Consider the following 14,036-nt stretch of genomic DNA (forward strand, 5'->3'; position numbering starts at 1 on the left):
GGATTAGGGTTAGGCACACCTAAGGGAGGGATAGGGTTAGGGTGTAGAATAGGTTAGTCAATACTTACCTTTCGACGATCGGGATTTTCACTGCTGCCGGGATGCTGCTGTCTGTAAATGATACTGAATCCTTATAGACTGCACATTTTAGCATGTTTAGCATATGTAGATTTATGTGTGTTCATAAAATAGAAGTATATGTTCTCTATAGGAAAGTTATGTCTCTAAGTACATTTATTCTTTCTTATTCACAGTGTTTGTCAAGAATATTTTTTCAATGGAGGAAAGAGAAAAGCAATTGAAAAAGATGCAAGAAGGGCAATGCTAAATAACCACCAGCCTCCTAGTTGTGAGCAAGTACTTGTTTCTGGGCTTGATATTTCAAATATCACCACCCCAAACCAAGAGTACGTATTTTTATGTATTTACCTAGTAACTCTAAACTAGTAAGTCCAATGTCCAGCTGCCATTTATCTCTTCATCAAAGCATTGTAGGTATACCTCACAACTTTTCCAACTTTTTCGGAACAGTCTGTATTTTAAGGAACTGACCACTTCGGACTCTTGTCTTGGGACATGTCTTAATCAGTGGTGTCCTGGTGCCGTACACATTGTATTTCCTTCATTAGGGCATGGAGGGTCTGTCTAAAGTGCTTGGTACACATTCTGGGAATATGAAATGCATTTTCAATGGTGCTTAGCAGCAGTAAGTGGAGGTGAGGGCGCGGTGAAAGCCAATGCTCTTGAAAATAGGGGCATGTCGGCCCCATTTTCAAGGCGTGCCAAGGCCAGGTTCTGCATCTTCCAATGCAGCTTTAGTCCTTAAGACTATGTACTGTGTTGCGAGTTATGGTGTTAGGAGAAAGGTAGAAAATGGCTGTTCCAATTTTACCATTCAAGAATCTGCAAAAACAATTCAGAAAACTGATTTGTATACTTGTACTTGCTAAAACATGCATTTTCTTTCCATGTATTGGACCAATCTGTATTTTATGTTTATTGACCTGTTTTTTTAAATTTTGTTTGCCATGCTGGTGGTGGTGGGGTCTTTCTGTCCCCCAGTTGCTCCTACCAACTCATACCTTCAGAACTGTCCCTTACATTTTCTACATTTGAGGTTCATGCTATACGCCTCTTCCAACCAGTACACCTGCAAGTAGCTGTCATTTACCGTCCCCCTGGCTCTCCTTCCAAATTCCTGACAACTTTGCTTCCTGGCTCCCTCACTTTCTCTCTTCAGATTTTTCCTCTATCTTAGGTGACTTCAATATCCCAATCGATGTCTCTACAGAATCCCCTTCCTCTAAACTCTTTACAGCTTCATTTGGTCGCTCCCAATGGACCTCCTCACCCTCCCATGTGAGTGGCCACTCACTTGATCTGGTTTTCACTCACCGTTGTGTTAATACTGATTACTCCAAGGGGTAAATCTACTAAAGTGAGAGTTTTTAAAAGGGAGTTTTGAAAGTGATGTTGCCTATAGCAACCAATCAGATTCTAGCTATTATCTTCTAGGTGCTTGTTAAATGTTAAGTAGAATCTGATTGGTTGCTATAGGCAACATCACTTTTAAAACTCACTTCTAAAAACTCTCACTTTAGTAAATTTACCCCCAACTCCCAATTTTCCCTCTGAAAATCACCTTCTCTTTTAACCGATCACTCTCCACCTCTGCCTCCAGAGACCACCATTACTAAGCGTAACATTGACGCTATCAACACAATTTCCTTATCCTCCCTGCTCGACTCTCTTCTCTCCCCTATTTTCTCTGTCTCTCCTGCCCTGAACAAGCTGCTTCCTAACAATGCCTCCCTTACTTCTGCTCTGAACTCTGGGCCTGATTCAGAGCCGGACGCTATTTGCGAACGGTCGTTCAGAAAAAGGGGCCGGCTATTTAAATTGAGCGCTCGCTCTTTGCGGTCTGTTGACGCCTCTATGTCTGAGCGAGCGAACGAAACATGTGCTCGCTATTTTGTAAAGACTCCCCCTGGCCGCTCGCATCATACGTCATCTCCGCTATTTATTAGACTAATTGAGTACATCGAAAGGCGTCTGAACTGCTCGCAGTGCTTGTGGTAGGGTTTACTTCCCGCAATCACTGCGAGCAGTTCAGGCTAAAAGACAACCAAGTGACGTGGTCGATGACGCTGCTTTGTTAATTATGCACACCCATTAAACGCCCGTTTTGACTGTTTGGCACGCCTGCGTTCGGATCTCCACTCCCCGTTTTCAAGCACCTTCCCCTGTTACCACCCACAAACGCCTCATTCTGTCACTCAAATTAGCAGGCCCTCGCTGTTTTGCGAGCGCACGATTTCCGACCGCAATGACTGGTTGGCGCATGCGCATTACGACCCATGCACAGATGTGCGAACATCGCTCGGAGCGAACGAGCGGCTCTGAATCAGGCCCTCTGTTGCTCCAGCGATCACTACTCATCCTCACAGATCCATAACTCAATCCTGGCCTTCCAAATGCACCAGATACCTGCAAAAGTGTTCACAAACCGCCAAGCGACAGTGGAGGAAATCACACTCTCTAAGGCTGACTTCCTCCATTTCATGCTCTCAACCTACAGTGCTGCCCTTTCCCTCTTTTAACAGTCTTTTCAAGAACCTCACCTCCTCCCAGTCCTCTATCCCCTGATGTCTCTTCGCTACTTTCAACTCCACACTCTGCCCTTGATTTTTCCACCTACCTTATATCTAAAATTGAATCCATAAGTCAGGACATCATGTCCCACCAACCCCCCCCAGCACTCCACCCCCTCCTTTCCCTGACCATTTCTCCCCATCCATCTTATCAACTCTGCCATCTTTCTCCCCTGTATCAGGAGAGGAAGTCATGGCTCTTGTCCCTATCCTTTCCCGCATCCTCTGCTACCTCTCTCCTGCCTGTTCCCATCTTGCCCACCTTCTTAATCTCTTCCACTCATCAGGCACTCTCCCTTCTGCATTCAAGCATACCCTTGTCTCCCCCATTCTTAAAAACCTACCCTTGATCCTACCACACTCTCTCCTCCCTTTTGCCTCAAAACTCCTTGAGCGTATTGTCTACAACCACCTTACCACCTTTCTTTCCTCCTACTACCTGTTTGACCCATTTTATTCTGGCTTCCATCCTCTCCACTCCCCAGAAACTGTCCTCACAAAAGTCAGTAATGACCTTCTTGCTGCCAAATCCAAGGGCCACTACTCTCTGCTCATTCTCCTTGACACTGTGGACCACCCTCTCTCATGTAAATCCTTCACTCATTTGGTCTACGTGATACTGCCCCTCTCCTGGCTGTTGTCCTACCTCTGATCGTTCCTTCTCTGCCTCTTCTTCCTCTGGAACTCTCTCCCTCTCCCTATCAGACTCTCCACCTCTCTACAAGTCTTCAAACGGGCTCTCAAGACCCAGTACTTTATCAAAGCCTTCCAGCTCTTATCCTAACCCGCTGCTCCATGCTCCTTCCTCACTGTCTACCCTATCTGTGTCACCCCTATATGTCTGTCCCTTCCCTTTTAGAATGTAAGTTCTAACGAGCAGGGCCCTCTTCCCTCATGTGCTTCTCCTTCCCTCACTCATACGATTGTCTACTCCTAACTCCCCACAAGGGCACCAAACACTTGGTTGCTGACGGCCTGTCCTTGTCCTGCATTGTTTTGTACTTTAAGTTGCTGTTTTTTGCTCATGTACTTTGTAAGGTGCTGCAGAACCATATAAATAAAGGATGATGATTATGATTTCAAAAACATCAATCGCTCTGTGAGCAAACATCTAAAGACAATTGTGTGGCATTTCCCAGACCTATATGTAGTTGTTTAAATCAAGCACAAAGGATGTTTTAGGTCCATGGGCCTGATTCAGAGCCGGACGCTATTTGCGCTCGCTCGTTCAGAAAATAGGGGTGGCTATTCAAATGAACCGTTCTCTCTTTGTGGTCTGTTCACGCCTCTATGAACGAGCGAACAAAACTTGTGGTCGTTTTTTGAAAAAATACGCCCCCTGGCCGCTCGCATCCTACGTCATGTCCGCTATTTATTAGATTAATCGAGTACATCCACCAGCGTATGAACTGCTCGCTATTCTTGTGGTTGGTGTTTGCTACCACAATTTTGCGAGCAGTTCTGGCTATAAAATAACCCAGTGACCTGGTCAATGACGCTGCTGTATTAATTATGCACACCCTTAAAACGCCCCTTTTGACCTTTAAGCACGCCTGCGTTCGGATCTCCACTCCCCGTTTTCAAGCACCTTCCCCTGTTACCACCCACATACGCCTCATTGTGTCACTCAAAATAGCAGGCATTCGCTATTTAGCGTACAAACTATTTTCGGCCGCACTGACTGGTTCGCGCGTGCGTATTATGATCCGTACGCATGCGCAGTTGGGCAAACATCGCTCGGAGCGAACGAGCGGCCGCTTACGAGCGGCTCTGAATCAGGCCCCATGTCTTATGTAAGAGTGCCTGCCCAAGTCCACCTAGGTTCAGGTGGATTTATGCCAGCTCTGATTTCAACTCCTGCTTGGACTGTGCTCTTGCCATTGCATGCTTGATTCATGTATTGTAATTTGTATAAGTCACTGGATATACGGACACAAGAAAAGGAAAAAACTCTGTACAATCAAGATGATTAGACACCCAAAACTGCATATTTCACCCACTGCAGCATAGGATGGTATTATACGGCCTACTCTCACAGAATGTTCGGGAATCTCCCAAATATCAGGGAGTCCTCACAGACTCTCTGGAATGTAAAATTCTTTTTCTTATTTGTGTTGTCTATTGCTACTTGTAAGTAGCAGTAATGCCCAGCAGTGTGTATATATTGCAGTACTAGCCACCAAAAATAATACTGCCCAGAAATAAACCAAATAAATTAAGGCCCATTAATAAGCCATCAGTAGTAGTAATGCCTAATAAATTAAGCCATAGTAGTCACTAGTAATATGTTGGTGTGAAGTACCTGGGTGTTCAGGGCTCATTTGATAATTCAAGGTATTTTTAGGTGCCAGGATCGCTTAGATGGGACATCAGGAAGATACAAGTTTTTCTTTATAATATTATAAAGTAGCAATAAAATACAACAATATCACTAAATGATAACTTGACTTAAATATTTGCCATGTTAATAACCAAAACCACTAGGACAAATGTTGTCCACACAGTGGGCCTGATTGAGAGCCGGACGCTCTGACCAGAGCGCTCGCTCTGAATCAGGGCCCTCCTACCTAAAAATGGAGCGGCCTCCTGGCCGCTCGCATAGCTGTGGGTGACCACCCACAGCTTATGCGAGCGGCCAAAAAGATGGTCGCGATGGTCAAGACTATCGCGACCATCGGGCTTGCGACGAGACCCTGCGGTAGGGTCTCACTGCCGCAAGCCCAGGAGTGCTTTTGGCTCTATCAGAGTGATGTCAGTGGGGCCGGCTCCAGACGGAAGGAGTTCCCATGAGAACGCCTCCGTCTGGGCAGAAACGCCCGCGGCACACCCACCCAAGGGGGCGTGCTGTCAGTCACCATCAACAGCACACCCCCTTTGGTGCGAGACCCATAGCGACAGCTTGGCTGTTGCTATGCGGGTCTCGTGCATGCGCACAACGGAGCTCCCTCCGTTGTGCGCAAGCGCATTAGGGCACCATCGACCCGCTTGCGAGCGCTCAGCGCTCACGAGCGGGTCTGAATTAGGCCCAGTGTTCCTTAGAGGAGACTGCACTCCACACCCCAAGTTCTGGCCGATGTCTGTCACATCTCCTATATTTCTCCTCAGAAAATATCTATTCTCACGTTATTCCGTGCCTTCCCTAAATTTTGAATGGCTAAAGTTGGGTACACATTAGATAACGTGTACCCAGTGACGGCAGATGTGACTGGACGATATATCGGGCTGTCCGTAAACATTGCACGATCTGGTGTAGGACCGCCGATATGTCGTTCCCCCGCCACATCCAGAACCATGGTGTTGGCGGTCAGGTCTTTTTCAGATTGGCCTGTATTGTAGACAGATCTGACGATACAAAGGACGATGCCCCTGAGCGCGCAATATTGCGTACACACTGGACGGTGTGTTGTTACGATTTATCCCAAAACGACAAATTATCCAATATATTGTCTTTCGTCCTATATGGGACATGTAGAGGCCATTCACTCAAAGGTACCTCCTGTTAAGGACCTCTCTTGCTGCTGCCACATGGCTGAATACTGAATCAGGACCTATACACACTGCTGCTACTGTATGCCGACAGCAGAGTTGTACGTAAACCTGATGGTTTACGCACAATTCCTATGTTTAATGATCGGCGCATGAGCAGGATCTGTACTGCGCATGTGATGATCACTGAATGCAACTGAGCCCCCCCCCTCCTAAGCTCCACAGTATGATTGACATGCTGTGGCCGTTTGGGAGTGGGAAAGGGGCAGTGGATGCCAACACTCTTGAAAATGGGGGCGTGTCTGTCCCATTTTAAAAGCATGCCAGGGGTCTGCAATTTCCAATGCAGTTTCACTGGTCTCGGCAGAGTGAAAACTCCGACCATCCTGCGTAACCTGACGGTTGCTCATATGGCCGATGTTTTTGCAGATGATCCGATGGACGCAGCAGTGGATCACAGAAGGCTTGCAGGAGGCTATTTACACAATGCATGCAGCTTTATAATAGCTTAATTAATGCCTTGTGATAGAAGATGAACGTTCCCCCAGTGTTCTACCCAGGCTGTTTTTAGCAGGTGCACCACCCGGCAAGAAACCGCCTACCACCCGGCACTTTGGAAGCCTGCAAGTGGGGACAGTATCTGGGAGCTGTATAAAAAGAACCAGATACTACAGACTATGCAGTTTTTTCATAATCAGACAACTGGGCCTCTAATAAGAAGAGGAGAATTAATATATAAAATGTTATTTCAAATCATTATAAGGTCAAGGTTTAAAACATGTTATTATAGCGAAAGCCCCCATCCGGCTACTTCTTGATGCCACCCGGCTGGAAATTTTTCTTTGGGAGAACACTGTTCCCCATTTATGTCAATCTCTTATCACGGAAGCAATGGAGTTCTATGGGCCTGATTCAGCTCAGCTGAACGCAAATTCCCAATGTTTGGGAATCCGCGCAGGCGCCAGACCCGTTCTGCGAGTCCGCTTGCAAACTGGCAGCAGACTGTCAGTGATTGACAAGAGGCCAGGATCTCCGTCGGGTGGTGGAGATTTCCTGGCTAATTCCTCTCAACATGTGGCTGCCGGCTGTGGGACCCTATGGGTCACCGCAGCTGGACGACGGTACGCAGATTAACCGATGCTGTTGCGTTAAACTACGCAGCTCTGTTAAGTAATGCACAGGGGGCGTGATGCCTCCCGTGCATTACCATATCTGCAAGGATCGCAATTGCAAAGCTGCGTGAATCAAAATCAGGCCCTATGAAAGCTGCACTTGCGGGAATAGAAAAATGTGTTGCTTAACAGAAGCCACCTGCTAATGTTACACTTAATCTTGGCTACATTTTACGAATGCTCATTTATGCCCAATTAGAATCAACCAATATTTACCTCTCCATTGTAACAGGAGATGTATTATCTTATTTAATTTTATTTTATTTTTTTTATTCCACCATCAGATTTCATCATCCCGGTAAGATCCGATTGCTTGATGTTGGAAGCTGCTATAATCCATTTATGAAATATGAAGACTTTCTGGCTGTTGGTATTGACATTGTGCCTGCGGTCGAGGTAATCTGTCTTAACTATTGTGATTTCATTTACATGTTTGTCTTTAACCAATAAATATTTGTAAGGTATTAATGTTATTCCGTACAATATATAAGGACCAGTGGTGGATTTTACCTAGGGGTTGTGAAGCTGCTGCTATGGGGCAGCTTCCTCGCAACCCCTAGGTAAAATCTGCCACTTGTCCTTTTGTGCTCCTATGTGTAGGAATTAGATTAAATACAGAATGGTAGGCAACATGTTATAGCAATTGATACAATATGTAATCTGTACATGGTTGCATCACTTTGCACAATAAAATATATTTATAATATACATTATATACACAAGTTTTTCTATAACATTTTCAATTTTCATGAACTTTTGTCAGTAATTCTAGAATCATTTATAAATGGCTAGTTCTAACCTATTATTTTTTTTTTTAAGAACACCTACAGTAAACACGTGAAAAGCAAAGCTAAAGTATGCCTTAACTTTAGTACTCCCATAACACAACCCCCTCACAAAAAAAATATCCTAAAAAAGACAATGGGTTGTTAGAAAAAAAAACAACTAGTTAAATACAGTTTCAAGTAATTGCGTTATGGCATTGACTAGTCACAAATGACTAAGGTCTATTTTTATATAAGGTTGATAAGCCTTAAATAAGATGGGGCTTCTCCCTATTTAACAGGTCCCGTGACCAGCGATCGTATTGGCTGCGATAGCCTTTGAAAGTTACCGCAGAAGGATTGTGGTGCTATATGTATTGCCACAATCCTCATTGCTATCACAATCTTATTTTAATAAAGCATCTTTCTAAAATAAAATTACAGGGTTTTATTATTATTTGTAACTAGCTGTTGCTCGCGGCTTTGCCCAGGATGAAAACGCTTCTGTCAAAAAAAAATTTAATTTGAGGTGTTGTATTGCTTTGCATAGAGGCCCTGTGGTGGGAGTGGCCCACATGACCAGCAGCGCTATACAGACTGGTGGCAGCAGCACCTTCACCCACCACTCACACCAATGTTACTGTGTGCCCTGTGCACAGACTGCTATGTAGCCTATCCTATACCAGTGAACGTGGGCCCAAAGCACCTCTTCCCCCTACTCCTTACTGGCCGTGCGCATGGTGCCATACCCATATCTTGCATTGATGTCAATACATTTAGTTTTTGTTATTGCTAAGCTTTATCTTGATGGATCGAATTGAAACAAAGTGCAGGTTATTTCTAGGAGTTTCCACTACAAAATGATGCAGTTTTCATGAAAATCGGTTCAGTTGTTTTTGCGCTAACCTGAAATAGACAGACAAAACGTTTTTATAATATTAGTATGAATTGAAAATCTAACTGGAGGCCAAAGCAGGCCTTCTAGTTCATGGCGTACATGTGACCCATGCATGCTCATAGGGAACCAGACTAACTGGCCAAGTGGTAAGTTCAGCCTTGCTGAGAAGCTGATATTGTTCAGATACCCTGATGTACTTTTTAAATTGCACCACTAACTAATTATCATCGTGATAAGTGGTGATGGAAAATAAGTCTTAATGCCGCAGATTATGTCAGCACATCTCTTCCCATATAGTATATTCATTCTGCTATATAACCACCAGTAAAAAGAAAGAAGGCCTTGTTGATATCTAATTGACTTATGATATTCTTGTGGGTGGTGGCCTTTGGAACACCTGGGAATGTTTAGTTCGACCTTGTAAAGCTATGTCGTTGGTTGTTATGGCGGGACATGAAAGTCAGTCATTTTCTCTAGATTGTATTTTTTATTTACTGACATATATATTACTTTAATCACTTTGGTGGAAACATACATTCACAGTCATTTTATATAGCCAGTTTATAAAAATAATCCTAATAGAATATATCACTATTATATAGAATATACACTGTAGCTATAAACACTTTATACTTTTCTTTTTTTTAGCTGCAAATTAGGATAATGTAACCAAACAGTCCTAATATGTCCTATTAACTAATATATTAAATACATAAAACATAATATAGTATATAATCATAATATACAAGAATCTGTTTCTCTGTTTTTTGGAAGCCAAGGTTCAAAGAAAGTGACAATAGAATACAGCTAATTATGAAAGGGACTGCATCTTAATAGTTAATTCATATGTATAAATTCAGATTCTCGCTTGTTAATAAATATATACTGGCAGAAGTCAGATGCACAATAAAAAAATAATCTTTGCATTTTAGAAAGAATATGAAAAATATCATAAGCAATCTCAATAAAGTATCAATTTAAAAACCGGGAAGTAGAGATGGCTACCCACATATACAATTGTCAGCCAGATCACCCAATATCGAATGATCGGGCCGCCGATTGTATAGGTAAGTAAGCAGGAGCATTCGCAAATAAACCCCTTTAAAACGTTCCTGCAACGATCGGGATTGGGATGTCCCATTTTATGTGCTGTTTAATATTTATCTGCCCCACCTCCCAATCCCATATAAGTCTGTACACATTAGGCTATATATATAGCTTCTGGTGTACAGGAGGTCAAACTGGGCGCACCCTGCTTGGCTGATTGGGAGCATTTAACCCGACCAACCAGGTATCGCAAAGGTGTTTACTGTGTCACATCAAGTAATTCTTAACTGAGGAGAATGTTGTAGTGATTAAACATATAATATTGCAAAGGGCTTAACAACATGTGAAAGTAGTGAGTCTATATAGAGTTAAAACGTTCCAACATTTTAAAAATGAATACTGCAAAGGATATAAAAGTGCCTCTATAGATGTTTATGACAAGTCTCAATTTAGAATAATAATCTCTGGTGTTGAACGGCATACGACGCAACGACATTCAGTGGCAGCTCCTGCTCTTATGTGGGCCCCTATCATTGGTTTCCCCAGAGGGCCCTTTATGTCCCAGATTACAGTGATTTTCACATCCAGGTTTTTCCATAAACTGGGCCACATTTATGTTATATTTCCAAGACCTGAAGGCTACATCTAACTGAAATGCTTCATGCAATAGAGGTAATGGAAGCCTCAGGGAAAGTGAATGATGAAATAAAAAGCTGCTTTTGTATTAAGGTTTACAAAAAGCCCTAGAACATAGCTCTATATTACAGAATAATTGGGTGTCTGCATGTCCCTTTAAATGTATAGCAGTGTTAGCAATGTTATGCTGCATACACATGGTCAGATTTGATGAACGATATTTACAACGATTTGAACAATTTCATCAACGATGAACGATTTCTGACAGTATTAAAATTAATGAAATCGTCAAAATCTGACTTCAAACACAGTCAATGTCAGAGATCGTTATCTGACATGCGGGAACACGCATCATTCGTCGATTCATGCCCTACATGTTAATTTGAACGATTTTTAAAATCGTTAGCATTCATATCTGATAAGAAATCTGACCGTGTGTATGGACTATTAGACTACAAGAAAAAAATTGTTTCATTTTAATTCCCTTGCTAATTGCTGTGTTTTTTTTTTTTTATAGACTGTTTATAACTGTGACTTTCTTAACCTGCAAATACAGAGGCCGCTCCAACTTGCACCTGATGCTGTGGAGGCTTTCCTGAAGCAGCTGAAGAGCCCCATAGATTACCTTCCTGCTGAACTCTTCCATGTAGTTGTTTTTTCTCTCCTCTTGTCTTATTTCCCTTCACGTTATCAGCGATGGATATGCTGTAAGAAAGCCCATGAACTCCTTGCACTGAATGGCTTGCTGCTCATTATTACCCCAGATTCTTCTAATCAAAATCGGCATGCGATGATGATGAAGAGCTGGAAAACTGCCATTGAGTCTCTTGGCTTTAAGCGTATGACTTATTCCAAATTTTCACATATGCATCTGATGACATTTAGAAAAACCTCATTGAAAACTACCAGTGATTTGATTACAAGGAACTATCCAGATATGCTCTATATCCCTCAAGATTTCAATTTTGTGGCAGAAGAGGAGTATTCCAGCTCTTGTTATGCCAGATCTGAACTGGAAGATGAACAGTTGGCATACACATTTTCAGAGCTGCCAGACACTCCTTATGATTCGGATTCTGGAGAAAGCCATACAAGCTCAATGTCTTTCTATGAGTTTGAAGATCCCATTCTCCTTTTGAGCTAAATTAACTCAGTAGCTTTCTAATGCCTATACGGCTGTACTGCCAAAAACGAGGCACAGACTTGAATTTAAAAAAAAAAAAAAGTTTAAAAGTTTACAAAGTATATTATTTTTCCTACACCTGTATTTTAGAGATTTTTAGGGTTGTGCAGAACTGGGTGATGCTTTGTAGCAACTGTTAGTTTGTTTTTTTACACAAGGTACTTACTACACCTAGAGCATCACCTCATTACATGCATATATTTTCTACTCACATGTGGTACATCTGAATACAATGGATATTGTTATTGAGCAGAGTGAACATAGCGCCTTTCTGATTTCCTACAACAATTACTTGGTCTACCCTTTGGGGTAATAATGCTTATAAGTGGGATAAAATCTGATTTACCGTTAAGAGCAAATCAAGCTATTGAGCCATATTTGCACCTGGAAAAAACATTTTGTGCTGGTAATAGGATGGTGGGTAAAATTCACTAACCGATTGGGACTTTTGAGGGACCACCAAAAAGAAAAAGAAAAAAACACGTAATGCACAATTTTTTTTTTCTTTACTCATTTAAAATAATACGAATTGATATTGTCTGGTCTCAAAATGTGAAATCATTTGGTACAATAATCCAGAATTATTTAAAGTAAAAATTTTCATTAGTTTATGCAGGTGTATAAAGCTTTGCTAAAATTTTGTCTTCCTAATAAAACTATAGACTGTATTAAGCAATCATAACACTGTTTTTGTTGGTAATGGTAAATGTACATTAAAAACAAATCTGTTTCATCCCACAAAAGAAACATAAGTCTTTATACTGTAGCTACTTTCAAGAAAACCATAAAACATTAAACAAAATCCTGTCTCAAACAGTAATGCTGGCCATACACGCTACAATTATCGGGGTGATCCGCCTGATATCGGCGGATCGCCTCGATAATTGTAGCGTGTGTGCGGGCGACCGAGGGTTAAATATTGCTCGGTCGGGCATGCAGGATTGTCCAGCATGCCCGTCCGATGCGATATTTACCCGGTAACTGTCGGCCGCATCGGACAGTGTATGCCCAGCGCGGCCAACAGACAGACATTTCCTGTGTTCCTTCCTACGGAAGGAACAGGGAAATGTCTCCTCTCCCGGGGGCGGAGCGCAGATGTCGGGCTATACCAGTGTTGGCTAACCTTGACACTCCAGCTGTTATGGAACTACATAACCCAGCATGCACTGCTACAGTTTTGCTATTAGGGCATGCTAAAACTGTGGCAGGGCATGCTGGGATATATAGTTCCACAACAGCTGGAGTGTCAAGGTTAGCCAACACTGGGCTATACACTGTGATTTCTCTCACAGTGTATGCCGGCGACATCTGCAGCAGGCAGCCGGCCAGATAAAATGTCTGTCGGTCTGACAGGCATTTTATCTGGCCGTGTATGCCCAGCATAAGAAGGAAACACCCATATTTGTTGCCAGCAGTATTTTTTATGTTTGTCACAATGCAGTAGAGGCAGGGATTTGTGATTTGCAGTTACATTTCTGGGTATATTTTTGGTAGCAGTATTAGTTTGCCTTATTTTGGGGAAAACACATTTTTAGTTTACACTTTTAAATAAATTTCACAAAGAAAAAAACTTATTTCCAGACAAATCACTGTCCATTTTCAAAATGGGTTTACAAAAGTGTCTATTAGATTTTAATGAAGTTTCCTGAAAATCTAATAGACCCTGGATTTCATGGATTTTCCTAAAAACTGAATATGTAGCTAACATACTGGATATATTCCATGACTCAATACAGGATCCCTGACTCTCACTACCACAGCTGTCTACCTGCCACCCTTCATTAGTAATTACTCTATTTAGAAGTAATTCTTCCTCATGCATAGCAAATGGGTCCCCTTGATGCTGCAGTTAAAACAAGCCCACTGCAAGCTGTCCATAGTGATTAAATAGATTTCCAGCACTTTGAGTTGGCTCCCCAATTTAGGTAATGGAAGGGCTCCTCATCTGCTATAATAACTGTGAAGGATTTATTAAGTGATTGTCCAAAATGGAAAAATAATTTTTTAAGTGTGTATTTTGATCTGATCTGAAAAAAATGGATGTCACGACTCATGTACAAAGCAGAATAAGATGGCAGAATTATATTTCTTTTATGATACTAGGGAGAGCAGACTTGGATTGGGGATTCGGCTGAAGTCTTAAGGCGCATATCCACTACACGATTAAAATCACCAATTGAACGATATTGTTCATTAATC

The 14,036-nt window shown here is 42.3% G+C and overlaps 1 protein-coding gene across 2 annotated transcripts in view; it reads left to right on the plus strand.

The window, feature by feature from the left end:
* Positions 1–12,519, plus strand: part of SAMTOR (S-adenosylmethionine sensor upstream of mTORC1) — a 38,151-nt gene extending 25,632 nt beyond the window's left edge. For both annotated transcript variants that reach the window (XM_088456349.1, XM_088456353.1), the window contains exons 3-5: positions 255–407; positions 7,594–7,705; positions 11,172–12,519. In XM_088456349.1, the coding sequence (XP_088312475.1) occupies positions 255–407; positions 7,594–7,705; positions 11,172–11,798 (892 nt within the window). In that variant the 3' untranslated portion in view covers positions 11,799–12,519. The remainder of the gene's footprint in view (positions 1–254; positions 408–7,593; positions 7,706–11,171) is intronic.
* Positions 12,520–14,036: the final 1,517 nt, after the last annotated feature.

The sequence above is a fragment of the Taudactylus pleione genome, unplaced genomic scaffold, assembly GCF_031769625.1.
Source record: "Taudactylus pleione unplaced genomic scaffold, aTauple2 ptg000041l, whole genome shotgun sequence".
Taxonomy (NCBI): domain Eukaryota; kingdom Metazoa; phylum Chordata; class Amphibia; order Anura; family Myobatrachidae; genus Taudactylus; species Taudactylus pleione.